Here is a 21,986-nt window from a genome sequence, read left to right on the forward strand (position 1 = left end):
ACATGTGCAGAGAGGGAGGGTTTCTGCCTCCCAAAGAACAGTTAATTCTCTTGCCCTGAAACCTCATCTCTCTTGCTTTCCCAAACCTCTCACTTCTTTATCCATATCTGCTTAAAAGCAGACTTTCCACTTAGCACAAAAAGCGCACAGTTTGAAAAGCAACCAAACCCAGCACAACCACTCCCACGTGGCAACTCTCTCACCCTGACTTGCAGTGGTCACATGCACAAAAATGTGGGTTTGGACAATAAAAGCATTTTTTTGTGTATTTAGAAGAGCTCTAGATGTGGCTACACCAAAAACCTGTGGAAGCTTAGAGATGCAGGGTAAGGCTGTAGGTTTCCAGTAATACCTTAATGGTAACCAAAGCCATGGTGGAAATGCAGTCATACCTATGTACAAATCTCTTACTGATACAATCTTTTTGAATTGATATTTTTCGTGTAAACCCTTTCAACAGATGCTCTTTTATGTCAGAACTCCTACAGCACAGGAGCACCAAGCAGCTTCTGTGTCTTGCAGAAACGCTTAGAAGTAGATTAGTCTGCAGAAATACGGGACAGAAAGCAGATTTTGCTGCTTAAGACTGTGTAAGTGGAAAACACTAGTAAAGCTCAAATGTCTTTTGCATGGCAAAAAAAGGAAATATGATGCAAAATAATTGTTTTATGGAAACAGAAACACACACACAAGTTCTGGATACGCAAAACAGCACAAACATCTTCTTCCTTCCAAACACCACCTGAACACCAGCTTCACCTCCCTGCCTACCACAAGACCAAGAGGCATCATAAGGAACACATTCAATTGGAAACCACCTTTTTGCTTCTGAAAGGATGCAACTGCAATCACCTTTTGTCTCTCCCCCTCCCTTTCTTCTTTCTCTTTTCTCCTCAACCCAGAGATGCCCGTGCGCAGCCTGCGAGGCGAGCAAGGTCCCCCCGGTGAGCCTGGTCCAAGAGGGCCACCGGGGCCACCAGGTCTACCCGGTCACGGTGTGCCAGGAGCCAAAGGAAAACCAGGCCCACAAGGATATCCAGGAATTGGGAAGCCGGGTTTGCCAGGGATGCCGGGAAAACCCGGGGTGATGGGGCCCCCGGGGCCGAGAGGGGAGATGGGGCCAAAGGGGGAGATGGGGCCCATGGGAATACCTGGTCCACAAGGACCACCGGGACCTCATGGGCTTCCCGGCGTTGGAAAAGCTGGTGCTCCAGGATTACAAGGACAACCAGGGCCGAAGGGCGAGCCTGGGATGAAGGGGCCTCCAGGAGCCCCCGGAATCCCAGGGCCAAAAGGGGAGAAGGGTGTTGGGATCCCAGGTCTGCCAGGTCTGAAGGGTCCCCCCGGGCTGCCTGGTGCCCCCGGACCCGTGGGGCTGCCTGGGGTGGGCAAGCCGGGAATGGTCGGCTTCCCCGGCCCCCAGGGACCCACCGGCAAGCCTGGGCTGCCAGGAGAGCTGGGTCTGCAGGGTCCCCCAGGTCCCCCCGGCATCCAAGGCCCTCCAGGACCACCGGGCATTGGCAAACCTGGCCAGGATGGTGTTCCTGGCCAACCAGGCTTCCCTGGCGGAAAAGGGGAGCAGGGCTTGCCAGGCTTGCCGGGGCCCCCTGGCATCCCCGGCGTTGGCAAGCCAGGCTTCCCCGGGCCCAAGGGTGAGCGTGGTGTGGGGGGCCCACCTGGACCCTTGGGGCCAAAGGGGGAGAAGGGGCACGTGGGGCCGCCTGGCATGGGGGGCCCGCCAGGAGAGCCAGGACAGCCGGGGCTGCCGGGCATCATGGGTCCCCCGGGAGCTGCCGGCTTCCCTGGACCCAAAGGGGAAGGCGGCGCCGTGGGACCGCCAGGACCAGTTGGACCCAAGGGTGAACCTGGCCTGCAGGGCTTTCCAGGGAAGCCGGGCTTCCCCGGGGAAGTGGGTGCCCCTGGGCTGCGGGGGTTGCCAGGACCCACGGGGCCCAAGGGGGAAGCAGGGCAGAAAGGTTTGCCAGGGCTGCCGGGCGTCCCAGGGCTGGTGGGGCCAAAGGGCGAGCCAGGACTCCCCGGTGCCCAGGGGCTTCAAGGCCCCTCGGGCATCCCAGGCATCGCAGGACCCAGTGGTCCCATTGGCCCCCCAGGGCTGCCGGGGGCAAAGGGGGAGCCTGGCATGCCCGGACCCCCTGGCTTCCCTGGCGTGGGCAAACCTGGCGCTGCAGGGCTGCAGGGACCGCCAGGGAAGCCTGGGGCGCTCGGTCCCCCCGGCCAGCCAGGACTCCAGGGCCCACCGGGACCCCCTGGGCCCCCGGGTCCCCCGGTCATCATCCCACCCACTCCACCGGCTGTGGGACAGTACCTGCCTGACGTGGGGCCGGGAATTGAAGGCGTCAAGCCTCCCTATGGCTACATGGGCAAGAAAGGCAAGGCTGGCGGCATCGTCTACGAGATGCCTGCGTTCACCGCGGAGCTCCTCACTCCCTTCCCCCGTGTCGGAGTGCCTGTGAAGTTCGACAAGCTTCTCTACAATGGCCGGCAGAACTACAACCCCCAGACAGGGATCTTCACCTGTGAGATCCCCGGAGTCTACTACTTCGCCTACCACATCCACTGTAAAGGGGCCAGCGTCTGGGTGGCGTTGTTCAAGAACAACGAGCCACTGATGTACACCTACGATGAGTACAAGAAGGGTTTCCTGGACCAGGCTTCGGGCAGTGCTGTTGTCCAGCTGATGCACGGAGACAAGGTTTACGTTCAAATGCCATCCGAGCAGGCAGCAGGACTCTATGCTGGGCAGTATGTTCATTCGTCTTTTTCAGGATATTTATTGTATCCCATGTAAAGCAAAAACCAGACACACACACACAATCAAAATCTTTCTTCTCTGCTTCAAACCTTTATACCATGACAGATGCATTTTATGACCATTTTGGACCATGTTGTACAAAAAAAAATAAATAAATACAAAGTTCAACATTATGCACAGCTAGTTATAAGAAAAGGTATGGTGTATCAGGTTCATAAACAGTTGTTTTGCACCCAAGGGGGACATATTAGCTGTACATTATATATTTCTGTGATGCCATGCTTACTTCATTTCATTCACAATAATTCAGTACTGAGGCTCAACTCAGTGTACGTCACTTGCTCCTGTTGCATATTTGACTGTTGCAATGATCATAGTTATAAGCTGAAACCAGTGACTTAAGCCAGAGTAGGTCTGTCTCAAATTATACGGAAAATAATGAGTGGCTTTTTATTTGTTTGGGCGGGGATTTACTTTGACAGCAGGTCTGCCTGACAAGCAAAGGTTCTTTTAGCTAGAGACCTTTATTTCCCTCCTCCCCATATAAAATATTCCTGCAAGTAAGGGTTTTTTTCCTAAACAATTTATTTATGATGGAAATGGAGTATTGATGGTGTAACTATTCCCAATGAGCCTTCTCCAGCAGTCGTTGGACTCAGAATACTACCACTGACTCCAGCAGATGCTGGGTTCACTTCCAAATGCACAGCATTCGAGAAGCCTCCATCTGCATGTACACGGTTGAAGCAGATGAGGTAGATCAGAGAAAAAAAGGAAGGATTTCCCATTTGCTTTGTGACTGAGACATTTTGGCCAACATGTGGCAATACAGCAGGGCAGTACAAAGTCCCTGGGATTTCTGTGTTCGTGCTAAGAACCTGTGTCTGTTTGGCTTATCAGAAGAGATGCCTGTTCTGCCACTCAGCAAAAATTAAATCAGTTTACTCTTCAATGACTAGGCAAAGCAGGAGTAGATCTGTTTGCTAATTAACTAATTTGTTGTTTGAGATCAATAATTTTACCTGCAATATCAATCATGCAAATTTATCTGAGAACTTCATTTTATATAAAAGCTGATTTCCAATCCTTATTTATATGTTACCTATTGTCAAGGAGAACTTGCAGGCCTTGACCTTTTGTGTACATGAGGAGAGCAACTTCTCTGCAAGACCTGTCTGTTCATCAGTGGTGCTAATCTCGCCTCAGAAGTATTTGTTTCCAAAGGGCAGTGTACTTTGCTGTGGTTCCCTGTACAGTGCTGCACATCACACACTGTTACGCTAGTTGAAAGAGCTAAGTACTCATCACTTCTTCAATGTCTTTAGCTAACACTACCGCTTTTGATTCAAAAATGATCTAGATTTTTCATGCAGAACTAAGATTGGATTTAACTGGCATTACCATTATTTAAATGCAGAGTTTAATGCAGTCTAACATTGACTAAGGACTCCAGTGATATAATGTGGTGCTTTATCTCAGAAATTTTATGGAACGGTGGCAGGAACAGATGGACAGTTCACCAGGAATTGGTGACTTCGGTATGTTCCCAGAATATATGAGATATGTCAAAAGCAAATAATTTTGTATTTAAAATTTTTGTACTGATTTGAAAAAAATATCTTATTAAATATCTTTAAAAAAAAAAAATCCTGTCTTCATTCAGCAGAATTGTTGGAAGGAACGTTCAACCCACTGAATTTATGTATCAGACCAAAAGGACTCTCTGAAGCCACTGACAGCTTGATACAGAAAAAAAAAAAAAAAAAAAAAAAAAAAGTGATATTCTTTACTTTTAGTTTCTCTCTATTGGCAAAACCCACCCTAAGCCACTAAGAGGAACGTGATGTCCCAGCATCACATTTAGTGGGGCGTGCAGAGCGAGGGGCTTCTGCAGGCAGCCCAGGGAATGGGTGACCCCTCAGCGTGAGCCGATGTGAGAGTGCAACTTAACAGGGCACCATGCAGAAAGCCGAAAAATCAGATATCATAGAGATGCACTGTTAAGGGATTGTGCTTGCCTAAAAAAACAGAGCTGGCTGCCCAGACTGGGAGATGCACACCACATCCCTGTAACTCCCGTGTGATTTGAAAACAGCTTTTTCCCATTCCTCTCCACTTTTTTCACCTGCAAAAACCTACTGCAAAAGCAGCAACGTATTTGTCACTGATCTAGATCACTATTCAACTGTGGCTCCAATGCAGGGAGCAAATGACAACCCTTGGTGTGGCTCCTCTGATCTCACCTCAAAGCCAGGCATTTCCTCCAGGCTGGTGAACTCCTCAACTGTTCATACTAAAATGAATGCATTGAATATCTGCTTGTGTCAGGTAATTGTTTTCCCAGAAATGCACTAAAGCCATGAGCTAAGCAGCTCCCCACTCCCCAGCTTCCCATCTTTACTGCACAGAAAAAGGAAAACAAAACGTTAACAAAGTATCACATCGTCTCTCACTTTCTATCTGAAGTCTCTTGTTACATACCATGTTCTTAAACGTCTTTTCTTTTAGCATTCCCTTTAAAGTCCCTAGTAAGACAGGCAAGATTAAAAAAAATGTGAAAAGGTAAAATCAGGAGGATGCTGCTTTTGATCTTACACACAAAAACTACATCCCAACTTCGCTTTTATTTAGCCTGGAGTGAGATTTCCACTTGTGGTACATCTCAGCCTACCTAGGTTCAAAAATTTTCAGCTGTTTGCTCTACTAAGCACTGAAGTTTATTCTGAAACTTGATTCCATATCTGATTACACTGTGTGTACTTTATACAACATTAATAAATGGCACTGGGCACATGCGTGCATCTGCACACACAGAATCACAGAATGGTCAGGGTTGGAAGGAACCTGTGGAGATGATGCAGTCCAATCCCCTGCCTAAAGCAGGCTCACCTAGCGCAGGCTGCACAGGAATGCATCCAGGCAGGTTTTTAATATCTCCAGAGAAGGAGATCCTACAGCCTCTGCAGGCAGCCTGTTCCAGGGCTCTGTCACCCTCACAGTAAATAAGTTTTTTCACACATTGAGGTGGAACTTCCTGTGTTCCACTTTGTGTCCATTGCCCCATGTCCTGCTGCCAGACACCACTGAAAAGAGTCTGGCCCCATCCTCTTGACAGTTGCCCTTTATATATTTGTAAGCATTGATAAGACCCCGTCTCAGTCTTCTCCAGGCTAAATAGACCCAGGTCTCTCAGCCTTTCCTCCTATGAGACATTCCAGTCCCTTAATCATCTTCATGGCCCTCTGCTGGACTCTCTCCGGTAGATCCTTATCTTTCTTGAGCTGAGGAGCCCAGAACTGGACACAGGACTCCAAACAGGGCCTCACTAGGGCGGAGCAGAGGGTGAGGATAAACCTACCTTGACCTGCCCACCATGCTCTTCTTAATGCACCCCAGGATACCGTTGGCCTTCTTGTCCATGAGGGCACGTTACTGGCTCATGGTTAGCTCGTTCACCAGAACTCTCAGATCCTTCTCCACAGAGCTGTTTTCCAGCAGGTCAAACTGTAACCTGTACTGGTGCACATTGTTATTCCTCCCTAGGTGCAGGACCCTGCACTTGCTTTTGTTGAACTTCATTAAATTCCTCCCTGCCCAAGTCTCCAGCCTGTCCAGGTCTTGCTGAATGCCAGCCAGCCTTCTAGTGTATCAGCTGCTGCTCTTCATTTTGTGTCATCAGCAAATTTGTTGAGGGTACACACTTTCCCCTCATCCAATTCATTTAACAATATGTTGAACAAGACTGGGCCCAGTACTGAGCCCTGTGGAACACCACTGGCCACAGGCTTCCAACTAGACCTGAGCTCTGCCATCCAGCCAGTTCTCAATCCACCTCACTATTCACTCATCTATCCTATGCTTCCTAAGCTTACATATGAGGTAGGTACAGGAGACAGTGTCAAAAGCCTTTCTGAAGTCAAGGTAGACAACATCCACTGTTCTCCCCTCACCAACCTAACCAGTCATACCATCATAGAAGTCTATTACAATTTGGCTAAGCATGATTTCCCACAGTGAACACACGCTGACCACTCCTGATAACATTCTTTGTCTCCAGATACTTAGAGAAGATATCCAGCACGAGCTGTTCCATGCCCTTTCCGGGGGCGGAGGTGAGTCTGTCTGGCCTATAGTTTCCTGGATCCTACTTTTTGGGCACTGGAGTGACCTTGGCTCTCCTTCAGTCCTCAGGCACCACTCCTTTTCTCCACGGCCTTTCAAAGACAATGGAGAGTGGCGTAGCAAGAATATCCACAGCTCACTCAGCACTTTTGGGTGCATCCCATCAGGGCCCATGGATTTGTGGGCATTTGGTTTGCTTAAGTAATCACTAACCAGATCCTCCTCAGTGAAGAGAGTCTTCATTTCTCCAGACCCTCTCCATTTCCTTCAGGGTCTGGGATTCCTGAAGGCCAGCCTTAGAAGTAAAGATTGAAGCAAAGGCAGCATTCAGTAACTCCACCTTCTCAGAATCCTCTGTGTCACCAGAACACACCCCTCATTCAGCAGCGGGCTCACATTTTCCCTAGTCTTCCTTTTGCTACTGATGCACTTGAAGCCTTTCTTCTTGTCCTTGATGCCTCTTGCCAGATTTAACGGCAAGTAGGCCTTAGCCTTCCTTGTTATATCCCTGCATACTCTGACACTACTTCTATATTCCTCCCAAGTGGCCAGTCCTTTTTTCCATCCTATAAACTCTCATCTTCCATTTGATTTTTTTCCAGAAACTCCATGCCCATTCACGCAGGTCTGCTTCCTTTGCTTGATTTCTTACTCTTAGGGATACATGGATTTCAAGCTTAGAGGAAAAAGTGTTGGAATATCGACCAGCTCTCTTGAACCCCCCTACCTTCTACGGCCCTTATAAGATTCCTCCAGACAGGTCTTTGAAGAGGCTAAAGTTAGCTCTCCTGAAGTCTAGGGTTGTAATCCTGCTTATTGTCCTGTTTCTTCCACACCAGATGATCCTAAACTCCACCATCTCATGGCCACTGCAGCCAAGGCTGCCCCAATCTTCACATCCTCAGATCGTCCTTTGTTGTTTGGTAGTACAAGGTCCAGGGGCACACCTCTCCCATTTGGCTCTTCCCTAGCATATGTAAAAAATTCATCATCAATGCGTTGCAGGAACCTTGTGGACTGTGTGTGCCTAGTTGTGCTGCCTTTCCAGCAAATATCAGCGTGGCAGAAGGCCTCCACTGAGAATCACATACACGTACAGAGCACTGACCTTGCAAAAATAAGCCTGAGGGCACTGTCTTTAACAAAATTTATTCACAGGAAAATAATCTCTTTCCATTTGTAGCATTGAAAATTTCATTTGAAACAACAGTAAGAACGTCTTCAAAATACAGCTGGCACTTTAAAGGCATATAAAACTTAAGACAAATGGCAAATAAAATAAGTATTTGCTGATACCAAAACTAAATGTTGAGCTTTGTATGATTCCACTTAAAAGTTAAGGTATTTATACCACCTCCTTCCCACAGCATTGTTATAGAGGAAAGTGTGGCATAGGAAACAAGAGGTACCACACACTAAATGTTCAACACCAAAGTTATGATTCTGTGTTATTATCACCAATACAGTCACTGGAAATGTCATTTAGTGATGTCTTTTAGGCACTTAAGACTCTTATTTAGTGCAACAGTTTGTGACCTTCCTTTTAATTTGTATCTCTGTACTTTCCCTAATTATTGCAGCAGAGGACAAAATACCTCCCCAAGAGAACACAAACAAAAAAACCCTAAAATCTAAGCTAAATAGAGCTTTCAGCTGATGCATGTAATCCTGCTCATTTTGTGTCCCCTCTTGTACCTTAGAGGAGAGTCTTTCTAATCGTGTAGCATTTTGAGAGGGGTAGCAGAAAAAACAAGCTGTATGCTGCTGTCTGGAAATTCAGAAGGCTGCTGGAGACCAGAACAGGGGAAAAAGGGATAAAACAATCTGACTTCGCAATTAATACAGGCAGAAAATTTATGGAAGACACCGGGTACCTATATAGTTACACCATTACTAGAAACACAAATAAAGCTCGGAGCACAGTGGTGTTCAAAATTTGACAGCTTTGCTGATGATGAAGATCTGAAAAAAAAAAAAGGGGGGGGTAATTTTTGAAGGAAAATTTCAGTGCAGAGACTTCACTTTCAGGAACATCAAAAATGGAAAAAGAAAATCTTAATAGCAGCTCACTCTCACAAAGGATCTAAGTATTTGGAGTTCACATTATTGCTTTTGTCCTAAAGTCCCAAGGCAAGTCTTTGGTACTGGAAAACACCTGTGAAAACACGTGTCCAGGTGAACAGACACTGATCTCCGGGCATTACTGAGAAACACACTATATAGAGTTATTCTTGCCTGCACAAATTTCGTGTAAAAGCAATGCCTACGCTCAAGGCAAAGTAGCAGAAAGGACCATGTGAAGTGAGTGACAAGGGCTGGTGTACACAGAATCCTATAAAAACATCTTGGGGGCGGGGATCAATCACCTGGCTCACTGCTTATGATTGAGGAGAAAAGCTACTGGCCTGTAAAACCAGCACCCTGTGGTTTATCTATGGTATCTACCCTTGGTTCAGTCCCGAGTGACCAGGTCTGGCTCTAAACGTTACTCAACCACCCTGCAAGAGCAACCTCAGCACTCAGAGATTCAACATCCCTGCAGGAGCACAGAAGTGGGAGAAAAATATTCCTAGGAGTACTGCCTAATTCCAGAAGGAAGTCAGTCATACAAATGGGGAGGCTTACTAAGAGCAAATAAAAAGGACTAATTGATAGGGATAAATGCTTGTAGTCAGCATATCAAATGCACTGAGAATATCAAAACACATTATCGAAAATAAAATAGTAAAAAAAATAAATCTTAGGAGAGGAAAAAAAACATTGATGTTACTATTCTAAGTAAAAAGTTTGGGGGATACCATTTGTTTCAAATGAAGCCTTTCAAAGGAAAACTTTCCAGGAAAATTAGACGGAATCAGTTTACTTAGCAGGAAGAATATCTCTGAAGAGAAAATAACCACATCCTCAAAAGCAGAAATCCATACCCACCTCCTGCCACCAGGGACAGCGGTGGAGAAGAAGAAGGAAGCAGCCTGCACTATCACAAGAGCCAGGCACTGTGAGGAGAGAGCAAATTCAACAGCTCTCCCAGAAAAAACCTCACAGTCAGTGTACTGCAAGAAGGTACATGGATGCAGCTGGATCTCTGTTGGCAGCCTGTGGGAGAGCTAAGGAGACCAGCTCTGGGAGTGACTGTGGGTTTTGTGGGGGAGAAGAGACACCCCTGTGCTTTTGCCAGGCTCTGCTTTCAAAGTCTGTGATCTACCAGGGATTTCTACAAAAGGAGAGCTCAGACAACACCATGACCTTTGCAAAAAGACTTACCTTGGCTTTTTTTTTTTCCACGTGGAATTGCTATGGTCAGTAGTCTAAATCACTGCAGGTCTGGGGCTGCAGAGTCACATACGAACCTTCTTAAATTAACTGAAATAATTATGAGAAATAAATAGGAGGTAGAGACAAAGACAATAGTGTCGCTGTTTTCCAATGCAAACCCTCACCAGTTTGTATTCAGATTTTTAAGCAAAGATGTCCTCAAAGCGTGAGAAACAAGCATGCTTAAAAGAAAGAAAATAAAAGGAACCACAAAACTCTGTAAGAGCCCTTCTGCCACCTAGTAAAGAAATTATTATTTCCTGCACTTCTTGTTTCAACAAATTTGTTTTCCACCACCAGTCACCTGCTATGGTGCCCCAGGACCTCCTGCAGTCCCCTCTCCCCCAAACTCCCACCTGCTGCCCTGCACACAGCTGGACAAGGGGCCACCCTCTGCAGCACAACCTGCAGGAGCTGAGCCCAAGGGGCACACATCCAGATAGCAGGACACCACAGCATAGCCTTTGCCTTGCTGGGGACACATCTGGGTCTTTCCTTGCCCCAGATTTTTATGATATCTGGACTTATTTCAGATACATCCAGTTTGATTGAAAGTGACCAAAACTCAGGAGTTAAGTGAAAACACTCCTCCCCTTCAGCTGTGGCTCCTCTCCAACTCACACTGCCCCAATTCTGAAAAAGTAGAGCCAAGGAGCTAAAAATGGACATGAGAACTTCTAAAAGTTGTTGGTTTGGTTTGGTTTTTAAATACCTATTACACTCTGCAAAAGCAAGAGGAAAAAAAAAAAAAATGACTTCTTCAATGCTTGTTCCTCTACACTGCTGCAGCAAAGAAGTTGTGTTCTGCACTCTTCTAATCCTCAGCTCCGGAAAACACATAATACTGTGCTCTTGACCTGTTAGAGGTTTGTATTCATATCGTAATTGTTTCCACTGCTCCTAAACATACTAAAGCTCTATCACTTTATTAAAAAGCAGCAAAAAGGTTTTTCTACCAACTTTGAAGATTTTGTTTTTGAAGTAGACTTCTTTGTGCTTTCTTTAGGTGTGACTGATCAAGATAACCATAAGTTCTCCTAGCAAATTGGCCACAATTAAAAAAAATTACATATATATATATAGACACCCTGTGAGACAAGTGGAACAACATATCAATTGTTATTCCTTGACAGTTATCAAGGGCATTCCCAGGCAGATTTAACATATTCAGCAGGCTTGTCTGAGACAAACCGATACAGGAAACAGCAACATCCCACTAAATGTTTCAATTAAAATCCTGAGTAAGTTCCCACTGCTAAATCATTTAGTTCAACCACATCCTTTAAAACTAAAAGTCAAGACAGCAGAGGTAAACAGAAGCCAAATGATAATTCAGCTGAGGTATTCTTGGATGTTCCCTGGCTTCTCTGTGGCCAAAAATGGGAACATACATTGCTCATATTGATGCATTTCAAGGATAGAAACACGTTACAGCATGTAAGATAGGAGACTGTTGGCTTGGAAAATATATCTTAATTCTTGATGAGTGAACAGAAACATACATGAGATCCTGCCCTGGAGATCTAAGGATTCAACAGATCTAAACTTAAACTCAGGTATGAAGATCTCTGTCCTAGATCACGCTCCTGTTGTGGTCTGGGGAAGCAGCTGACAGGCAGATAGTTAGGACAACTCTTCAGTCTTCATCCACCCTCTTTCCTAAGTCAAGTCACCAAGAGTAAACAGCACGGGAAGGGTGGTTTTCCATAAACTGGGTAAACACAAGCATCGTCAATACCAACATCTCCACAAATGAGACCACAGGGTCTTCACCACTGGCAAAGGCAGGCAGCTCTTCAGAGTCGATGGCCAGTGTAGAAGCTGTGCCTTCTTTGCTGAAAATGGATGTCCCCTTCTCAGGAGTAGGGCAGACCAAAATCTGTACACACTGTACGTTTGCCTTTCTCCCAGACACACACTAATGACTTATAGATATCATTTTAAAGCCATTTTCATACTACAAGACAGATATTAAAGATTTTACATCCAACAACTAATTAAATACTTGTCACCTCAGTCTCTTGACGGTGTTACTCTTTCTGAGGACAATACCAGAATCAAAAGTATTGCAGAGAAATAATCACGTGGAAAGTTCTTACTGATAAATAAGTGATACGCATCACATTTTTCTATATCCCTGATACTTTCAGTTGGGAGTTTCATGGTTTTCCCATTATTAAATAGCTTCATAGAAATTCAGTTTACTCTGTTTGCAATAGTCTGTTACCCTCAGGCTTAGAAGCAGCTTCTGCTTTGGTGAGGCTTCTGTGATCCTTTTAAACAGTAAACAGTTATGCTGCACTTAAAAAATAAAAATGTCATACAAAAAATAAAAAATTATTAGAACCTTTAAAATAGCTATTGTTCCTTATATTTCCATTCAGCTTTCACGTCAGATTGACCACAAAGTTCTTGTCTATAAGCTTCTTCAAAAATTTCTGCTCAGCATTGATGTTGTGGTATTCATTCTAAAGAGATGTGAGAGAACAAGAAAAATTAAATTCAAATTATCATCAGATGCATCACTCTGTTCTTTCCTTTTAATTATCTGTGATACTTGGAAGATGCTAAGAGTAGGTAGGAAAGCTCTGGGGGAAAAACCTCTTGGCAAAGGCTGTAGCACAGTCTTACAAGAAAACGGGTGACTGACTCTTGCTCAAACAGGTACAGATCTTCCATTAGGACACAAATGAAAAGGCATGATCCTTCAGTGGCAAGAACAGTTGGGATGTGATCTCACAGAAATGCTTTCATTACTAACTCTCCCAGCTCCTTCCCGTGACTTGAGGGAACACATTTACAGCAAAAGCAGTCAGAAAATGACTAATTCTCAAAGCTCAACACAGGTTCTTGAAAAGCACACATCAAAGGTTTGTAAACTGGATATGCCCTGCCAATCTATTTCAAGAAGTCAAAACCACCATCTGTGCTGTATCCAGATCCTGGATACACAAGAAACTGCTGATGTTAGTGGAGGTCAGCACAAGGGAAGTTTATAAACAGTCTCAGACTCTGAATCCACTAAAGAGATACAGTACAAATATTGCATAAAACATTATACATATGTAGTATAATATTTACAATTCAACACTACTAAAGAATTAATAAGGGTTTTGTTTAGTTGTTTGGGTTTTAAAGTTTCAAGATTTTAGGAAACTTGTGGATGCCTATACAACTGGTAATCAACCTTACCCTATCTTCATATACATTGTAAAAAAGGCACCTGCAGAGCGGAACCTCAAAATGAAGGCAAGTTAAGGAAAATTCTCAGAGCAGGGGGCACCTAGGAGTACTCAAGAGAGACATGAGAGGCTCCTAGGGACACTGCCCCCATCCTGTTCCTTCAGGAAAGGGAGGAGGAGAAAAAAAGTAATCCCCATATGCACAAAATGTGCATGGAAAAAAAACCTGTTTACACTGAGGTAAAGGGCTGAGATGGAGTTGCTCAGAATCAAAGATGAAGACAAGTGCAGAGACATAAAATAAAATAGAGGCATGACTGCAGCAAAGCAGGAGGGCCCTTCTCTGCAGGATGGGAGGAGAAAGCATCCCTGATGTTTGCCAGCCTCCTGCTGCTCCCTCACCCTGGCAAGCTGTGGCTTCTCCCTCCTGTAAGTGTTTCCTTCTCTTCGTACCCCCTCCAAGAACTGCTTTTCTTCTCTGCTTTTAATTTCTGAAATTCAGCTATGTTCCTAATGGCAAGCTTATAGGTCTTTATCTCCTTGTTTTCCACTTCGCACACTTTTTTTTTTAAAAAGAAATTTCGTAACTGACAATTGTGCAAGCAGCTGCCAAGGAAAAAGAGAATGCAAACAGAAACAAATGCTATTCACGTCCTAACAGTGCTAGCAAACACACCTCTATAAACAAGAGCTGTGAAGCCTAAGGACAGTGCCAGCAAAGCAGAACATATAAACGGACATATCTCATGCAGACATTACAGAATATGGTATAGCATAAGGGAGACTAACATCATCATTTGTGTCGTTGTACCTGTATCATCTGAGACATCGTGTCATTGCCGTAGTAGTGCAAAGAACTGTTTCTGTCAGTGAAGTCATACTTGAAGCCTGCCAGGTGAACTTCATGGCATATGTGAAATGCTAGTGTAATGGCAATTAGCCCCGTTGTTGGATGCTTGGGTTTCTAAAATGAAACACAAGGCACACATACATAAATAGCTGGCTCCTTGATGGGAATAGCAAGCCTAAGAACCAAGGCAGCAGAAATCAGGCAGACTGGCTCTTCCACAGACATTTGGTTTTGTGGTTTGATTCCCTCATGTCTCAATGAGTAAGGTGCTGCCCACAGGTTTTCCATGATCTGCCAATGTTGGCTTGCCCTGGGATTCTCCGGATTCTAGTGAGGGCTGAGCCCATGCTGTAGTCCACTCCATCAGGAATTTCCCCATCCCTCTGCTCAGCAACCTTCTCTCTTGAAACTGGACAGGATTCAAGACACTGAACAACATTTAACCTCACTTAATTTAACTGAACTAGCAGATGGTGTTCAGAAGTTTCTAGAGGATAAAGATCCAGGCAAACAGAAAAACATGGCATTTCTCAGACCTTCATAATACCAAACTAAAAACACATGAATGCTACTGCTGCATTAACTTGGCTGCACTTGAACTTTTTCAGAGCAGGAAAATTCCAGAAAAACAGAGCTTTATACCTTCGCCCATTATTTCCACTAGAAGAAAATAAACTGTGCAATTGTTTATTTCTTCCTGTTCTGGTTTGAGCTAAAGTAGAATTAATTTTCTAACTTCTCAGCTAAGCCTCATCTAAGTAACTTCATTTTCTGAAAATTAACCTAAGTTTTCAGACAGTATCTGCCTCTAGAAGATATAACACTTAAAATTTATAATTATCACCAAAGTAACAGGGCATTGATATGCAGAAAGGCTATTGTCTACAGTTATCCCTATGGAGACAAAGGTCATAATCAAGTTGGTGGAATGCCATAAGTCAAAGGGGTGAAAATGGATCAAATCTGCAAGGAGGGGCAGACAGGACAAGTGACCCAATCCTGACTAACAGAGTATTCCATTCAATACACATCATACTTGGTATAAGACTGAGGGATTATGAGGGACAAGCCCTCTTCTTTGACGGCTGGTGTCTAGTACAGACCTCATCTGTCCTTTTGCACCTGATCCCAGATCTATGCATTCCTGAACCCACTTCCTGAGTCCAGGTCCCATTTGCTGCTGACCCCAACCTGGAACCTTCTCCTCACGTCTGTTCTGCTGCATCAGTGGTGGCATAGAGTCACTGGGTGGTTTGATTTCATATATTTGTACATACTTCATTATTTTCTTATCAATATTATTATTATTATTATTAAAGCTGTTTTAGCTTTCAACCCACAAGTGTGTCTTTCATTTCCATTTTCCCTTTTTCCTGGGATGGAAGGGGAGAGGACACAGAGTGGGGTCACAGCTGCTCACGTTTAGCTGCTGACCAAGCTGGGAGTGGCTGAACCACAACACTCCCTACAGTGAGATAGCTCAGAAGTAAATGCAATGTTAAATATCAAGAGTACGTCATAAACAGGTTATAACCATGCAAAATTAAGAGCACCTAACGAAGAATTAGCATTTATGTAAGAGCAGAGAACAACTGATTGCAACTATCTGTCCTATCTTTTGATCCAATACATGATTCTTAGCAGCAGCAGCTAAAATTATCTGAGGAAGTAAAGAGGCAAGGTTTGTATAGAGAGGTGAACTTTTTCATTGGTCTAAGTGACGAAACTGAGGGGAAAAAATACCCTCAGAAATGGACATAACTTTCAGGCACTAATGCCACTCTTAGCTAAAATAATTATTCCATCAGAGACAAAACAAGCTAAATGCTTTTGGTAGTTGCAATCAAACCTCATCTGAGCACAAAAATCCTATGCTTTTTTGATCTCGTACCCAAGGCTCAGTTCATTTGCCCCAAAAATGAAAACTAACTAGGCAAACCAGTGCTGGACTACTCTGCACAGAGAAAAGACAGATGCACCCAATAACACAGAAAAAATATTTCTTTGCATTGTGTAATACAAGACCAAATTCCCAAGGAAAAAAACTACTAACAGCAGCTCTGTAAGCCTAATTGAAGTCACAGAATTGAACGATCACCATTTATGTAGGGTTTTCTGTACTTTTGGCGTATTCAAAAAGTAACATCAACTTAAAAACATTTGTTCTTGCCTAGGGTTCCTGCCAGTTAGCAAAATAACTTTCTGCCCTGGGCGTCCCAATTGCATAAACTTAGTGGTGACTCTGTCGCAATGTCCATGCTAAACAGGATCCAAAAATTATGGCTGGAATGCTACATGTCAGGATTAGTGCTATTTGGAATACCAAGAATATCACAGGTCGCAACTGGCTCTGTTTACCTTTGGCTATCATAAAGTTCACTTCAAAAGAATATACTAAAAAAAGCAACACTACTTATAAAATGTATTGTCACACTAGTTCCCTAACAATATCCAGATATCCTCAGCCTATAATGAAATTTGTTCAGCCAGTCACATTTAATGGGGGATGGAACTAGATCATCTTTACGGTCCCTTCCAACCCAAACTATTCTCTGATTCCACAAATAATTGCAGCCCTGGAATGAGTCTGCAACAGTTTCTGACTTCAGCGCTGATGGGGCAGCATATCTGATTTTACAGTTTCTTCTCGACTCTGCTAACACCATCACAGTTGCTAACAAGGAAACAGAAACAATTGCTGGACTATGCATAAATGTGCACACAAGGAAAATAAGGTTGGCTTAATGGGAAAGGCAGAGACAGTAGGGAAAGCTCTAGCAGTCTGTGGCATCTCCTGCAGGCAGAGGGGGCTGAAGCACAGGACATCAAAGAGAGCCCCAGCCCTCCCCAGAGACGCACTATGGAGACAGAGGGCTCCAAAGCAGGTCCTGCAAAAGGTCACACTGTCAAAAGGAGCTCCCAAGACATGACCTGCAGCTTAACCAAGGCACTATGCATCAGCTGTGTGAGAGTGACTGCAGATGTGCAGGCTCCCAGCCATGGACTGCATTGGAGATGGGAGGAAAACTGAGGACAAGCATGCTTGAGATTAACCATTGCTGCCACCTGGGACAAGGGGCTGCAAAACACATGGGATGGAGCACGTGGGATGTGGAGGTAGCAGAAAGGGGCTCTAAGCCCGCATGTGTTCTCCCTAAGTTCTGGGCAGGGGCACCCAGTGAGCAGGAAAGGAGCAGAGGACACATACATAACCCAAAGCAACCGAGGGGCCTGTTGGTTCCAGCTCCAAGATACCACATTTGTCTGTTTGGCTCACTGACAGCCTGGTCTTTTACCCCCACTGAGAGGGGGGCACAGAAGAGACGGCAGGGATTTCTGGAACCATAGAGGCCATGGATCTTCTGGCCTTAGGAGATCATTAGGCACCCAACTACTCCGCTGCTTTCTTCCCACCCTCAGCAGAAAAGATGAAATGCCACAATGCACCAGCAAACATGCAGCCAAACTGGGTATTCCAGTTTGAGAGTTAATAAGGCAGGAAAAAGCCACCAGTAGGTTAAAAAAAAAAAAAAGTTAAAAAAAAGAGAAAGGGGGGGGGGGAAGCACAACAACACTGCCCTCCTCAAATATATATAAAGAAAAAAAAAAACAAAACCAAAAACCCTCTACTCCCTCAAACATCAGAAAGAATAAACCAGAAAAAAGTTGTGGTATACGCACTGCAGTGACAGCCTGTCAAATATTTCCACATATATCAGTTGGTTGATCCCTATGAAGCAGCTCTGCACAACAATGTGACCCCAGGGAACTGTATTTGTGCTGAACAGCACGTGGCCAGTCCTGACTGCACAAGGGAATTCTATGGCTTGAAGATTTACCATTCATCAGAAACATTCTTCAGTCATAAAATAACAGTTAAAATGTATTTTTATGTCCAAATTGTCAGTTAACTCATTACAATGCTTGGCATCAAATCAGTAAGCACAAGAATGCTGCTAGACATACGTCATTAGCACAGGGCTGTAATATCCTGTATGCTTCCTAGTCCCTACCTGCCTCCAGCAGCATGAAATTGCAGCAGTCTTAGAATTACCGGGTTGTAGGGGGTTTGGAGGGCTTTGGTTTTTTGGTATGGAGTTTTCTTCGTGTTTTGTTTTTGGCGGGGATTTTTGCCAGGCTTTTTTTTTGTTTGTTGTTTTCTTTGCAGAGCGATAGGTGGTAGGAAGAGAGGGAATGGCCTCAAGCAGCGCCAGGGGAGGTTCAGACTGGACATTAGGAAAAACTTCTTCACAGAAAGGGTTATCAGCACTGGCACAGGCTGCCCAGAGAGGTGGTTGAGTCACCACCCCTGGAGGTGTTTAAAAGACAGGTAGATGAAGTGCTTAAGGATATGATTTAGTAGTGGATAGGTACAATTGGGCTTGATGATCTCAAAGGTCTTTTCCAACCTAGTGATTCTATGGTTCTAAGAAAAACTGTAACATAACCTACATTTAACAATTCAAGTCTCAGTATTTCTAGAAACCTTTTGTATCCGCCATGTTCCAATGCCAGTCTGCTTTTCCCAATTTTGTAAATGAAATTATGTCTGTCTGCAAAAGCGCTCTCATTTAATACTAATTACAGAATCCATAAAGAGATTTTCAGAATACAAAGTAACCCACTTTTTCTGGATTTCATTTTCCCACTTAAATGTAAACTAATGCAATGTGCACCTAAAAGTGCACTTTGTAACATCAACTTAAAATATCCACTATAATAAAGAGATAATTACCTCCGAGTATACATATGGTTGCACAAAAACTAAAAGGCACAGAATTAAAAAAACTTACTTCCTTTTTGGGAAACCTTGTTGGGAAACGAAGCCATTCATAAGCCGTTTTTCTGGTGATGCTGGGATCAAGAACCCTGATTTGAGTAGATTTGTATATCATGTTCAGAGCTGGTTTCTTCCAAAAGCCTTTAGCACTCTGTAACAGGCAAGCAAATACACATTTTTAGCAGCTATGAACATTTGAGTCTGGTTTTGTAGCAATTCTAAGCAGAGTAAAATCCAAGGTTGAGGAGGAGTGTTCAGCCTCTCAAAGTCCAACAAAAACGTGCGCCAACTCATGCTCCTGCAGCAGAATAGTCCACTGCAGCAGCAGAGACTGGGGAAGGCTGGCTGGAAAACAGCTTTGCAGAAAGGTCCCTGATGGACAATACACACCAGCAGCATGCCCTAGAGGCAGTAAATGTTCAACGTGAATAGCATTAATAAAAGCACAGAAAGCAGGTAGACAGCAGTTATCACTCTCAAGAGCAACATACTATGCCCTCCTGGTTTCACAAATGCTGTTTATGGCTCCTCCCTATGCAAGTGTCACATCAGGACAAGCTCAGCAGAAGGCCACCAAAACAACTGGGGTACTCAAGCACACAGCAAACAAGAAGGGTCTGAGGAGGGGGGTTGTTCAGCCCATATTCAAATATCTGGTAGGGGGTTACAAGAAAAGACACGATCAGACTCCCCTCAGAAGTACACAGTGAGAGGATGAGGAGAAATTATTCCTTATGAAGGCGCTGCAGCACTGAAATACAGGTTACAGAAATATCCCTGGAAATATGCAAACCTTCCCTGGATGAGGCTCTGAAAACCTGGTATGGCTTTGAACATGGCTTTACTTTCTCTCAAGAGAGTTTTGGACTAAAGGCCTCCAGAGAGAGGTCCCTTCCAACATTACTCTGCAGTTCTACCAAGTGTACAGGACAAAATAATCTGAGGGATGTCTACAGCATGCATGCCAGAAAATGAAACAGTGTTAGAACAAGGATAAAAAGGTATTTCCAAGTTAAAGACTGAGTGAGGAACTGATCAAATATGTGGGTGAGAAAGAGGACAGAAGCATTTATGGAAAAGGGAAACTGAGCAGACTGACTGGGAGATTCAGTGCTTCCAGCCAGGACAATTAAGGCTAAAAGGAATCCAGGTATTTCACGAGGTACGTGGCAAGCTAAGCCAAAGTGCATGAATAATTAAACTCACTATTTGCTGACCACTTAGTATCTCCCAAAGCCACTTCAAGTCACGTGGTTTGAAGACAACAAGAACAACAGTTGTATTGGGGTCATAGTGAATCGGATCCGAGAAGATGGATTCTGGGTACGAAAGGCGGAAAGTCGTCCTCCTTCCAACATCCTCTTCATACCCTATAACAGGGCCATTATTCATTCTGCATAGGACAGAGACAAAGAGATGGCGATGACTACCCCACCCATGTCCTTACTGTGCAGTGGCTGGCACACACATTAGTCTGTGGGGCTGACAGTGTGTCCAGGAAGGTTTATCAGACCAGCATTTGCTTATCACATTACACAGTAGATGACCAATTATCAGGTACACTCACCCTCTAACCCCGAGGGATTAAGCACACATGGGAACTTAGCCAAGATAGTATAGAATGCAATCACATGAAGGCTTATCATGTGTCAGTCGAGCAGGTGGCCTCCTGATTTGGCTCAAAGGCAGAAATCGGAGAAGAACAAAGAGAATATCAGGCTTGGAGAGTTACCCATTGCTCCATTCGTGGTGCTAGATGATCCGAGTCACACAGGAAGCAATTCAAGAATGTTTTAATACTCTTCATTGTCTACAGCATTCAGACTGTGTACCTGATGCTGATACATCCCTATGCATGGGAGTTTTGTTTGTTTGGGTGTTTTTGGGTAATGGTTTGGTTGGTTTTTTTCCCTTTTCTTTTTGTACTTGCACAGCTGTCACTGCTTTGTGATAGAACAGATTAATGTGCAGTGAGCAGGTGGGTCAGGTCTTCTCTGCTCCAAGGTATTAGAGTGGCTGTGTTTAAGTCTGTGTTTGCTTGGTAGCTGTATTTCATATCTTTCAGAGAATCAGGCACTCCGTGTATGCTCTATTCCTGCCAAAATAACCGAGTTCTCTGAATAGAAGGCAGGCTGCTTAGGAGCAAATGTTTGCAAAACATGGCACATAGACAAGAGAACATTTCAAAGTTTATCAGAAAAAGTTCTTAAACATAAAATGCACACACCTCCTCTTTGTTCGTTTACAGTAAGCAAATGGGCACTATATTTCTGAACCAGTTTTGAATATAGAGCTGTCTTTAAATCTGACACGAGTCTACAAAGAGCTTACCATTTTAAGAAGAGCAGACAGACCTAAAAGGAACCCAAATCCTTGTAAGAGCTTAAAAATATTTCATAGAGCTTCCTTGCATTGTTATGCTACAGTGAAAATAAATACAAGGTGGGGTGTTTTTTGTAAAGCACAAAGCTGCCAGGCAAGTAAAATTTCCTGAGAAAGTGAAAAGTGATAGCAAAAAAAAAAAAAAAAAAAAAAAAGATTTTGTTCAATATTCAACACAATGTTGAAGGAGACTGAAACAGCAGCTCAGATGTCTTAGTGAAAGAGGTTCCAGGAACGCTATCTGACAGGGTACCTACCGGCAGAGGAACTGCTGAAATCAGTTACCATCTCAGTTCCTGCAAAGAAGGAACCGATTGATCTTTCTCACTGTGCAGAAGGTTTTCACGATTAGCCAAATAGTCCTTTTTCAGTTTACTAAGCATTTGAACTTTTTTCTTTTCCCTTTCTTACTTGTTACTCTCTGAGCACTTCCCTGGCTTCCCTACCGCAGAGGCCTCTCCTTCAGACCCCAGCATCCTCTGGTACATCAAGACAACTCACAGACTTTGAATATGAGCCAACACGTTTGAGGGAAAGGGGCAGACATCAACATCATCCTCAGCTGACACTTAGATTGAGGTA

General features: G+C 44.2%; 2 protein-coding genes across 9 annotated transcripts in view; one reads left to right on the forward strand and one right to left on the reverse strand.

Annotated features, from left to right (window-relative positions):
• The window catches only part of COL8A1 (collagen type VIII alpha 1 chain), a 96,370-nt gene extending 88,477 nt beyond the window's left edge, over positions 1 to 7,893 (forward strand). For all 3 annotated transcript variants that reach the window (XM_054079681.1, XM_054079809.1, XM_054079744.1), the window contains one exon: positions 903 to 7,893. In XM_054079681.1, coding sequence (XP_053935656.1) covers positions 903 to 2,809 — 1,907 coding nt within the window. In that variant the 3' untranslated portion in view covers positions 2,810 to 7,893. The remainder of the gene's footprint in view (positions 1 to 902) is intronic.
• A 135-nt stretch (positions 7,894 to 8,028) lies between these two features.
• Positions 8,029 to 21,986, reverse strand: part of ST3GAL6 (ST3 beta-galactoside alpha-2,3-sialyltransferase 6) — a 46,616-nt gene continuing 32,658 nt past the window's right edge. For 5 of the 6 annotated variants that reach the window (XM_054080221.1, XM_054080060.1, XM_054080141.1 and 2 more), the window contains 4 exons: positions 20,229 to 20,415; positions 19,036 to 19,173; positions 14,204 to 14,356; positions 8,029 to 12,678 (listed from right to left, as the gene is read on the reverse strand). In XM_054080221.1, coding sequence (XP_053936196.1) covers positions 12,598 to 12,678; positions 14,204 to 14,356; positions 19,036 to 19,173; positions 20,229 to 20,415 — 559 coding nt within the window. In that variant the 3' untranslated portion in view covers positions 8,029 to 12,597. The remainder of the gene's footprint in view (positions 12,679 to 14,203; positions 14,357 to 19,035; positions 19,174 to 20,228; positions 20,416 to 21,986) is intronic. The other variant, XR_008452328.1, reaches the window with a different exon arrangement.

The sequence above is a fragment of the Cuculus canorus genome, chromosome 1, assembly GCF_017976375.1.
Source record: "Cuculus canorus isolate bCucCan1 chromosome 1, bCucCan1.pri, whole genome shotgun sequence".
NCBI classification, from domain to species: Eukaryota; Metazoa; Chordata; class Aves; order Cuculiformes; family Cuculidae; genus Cuculus; species Cuculus canorus.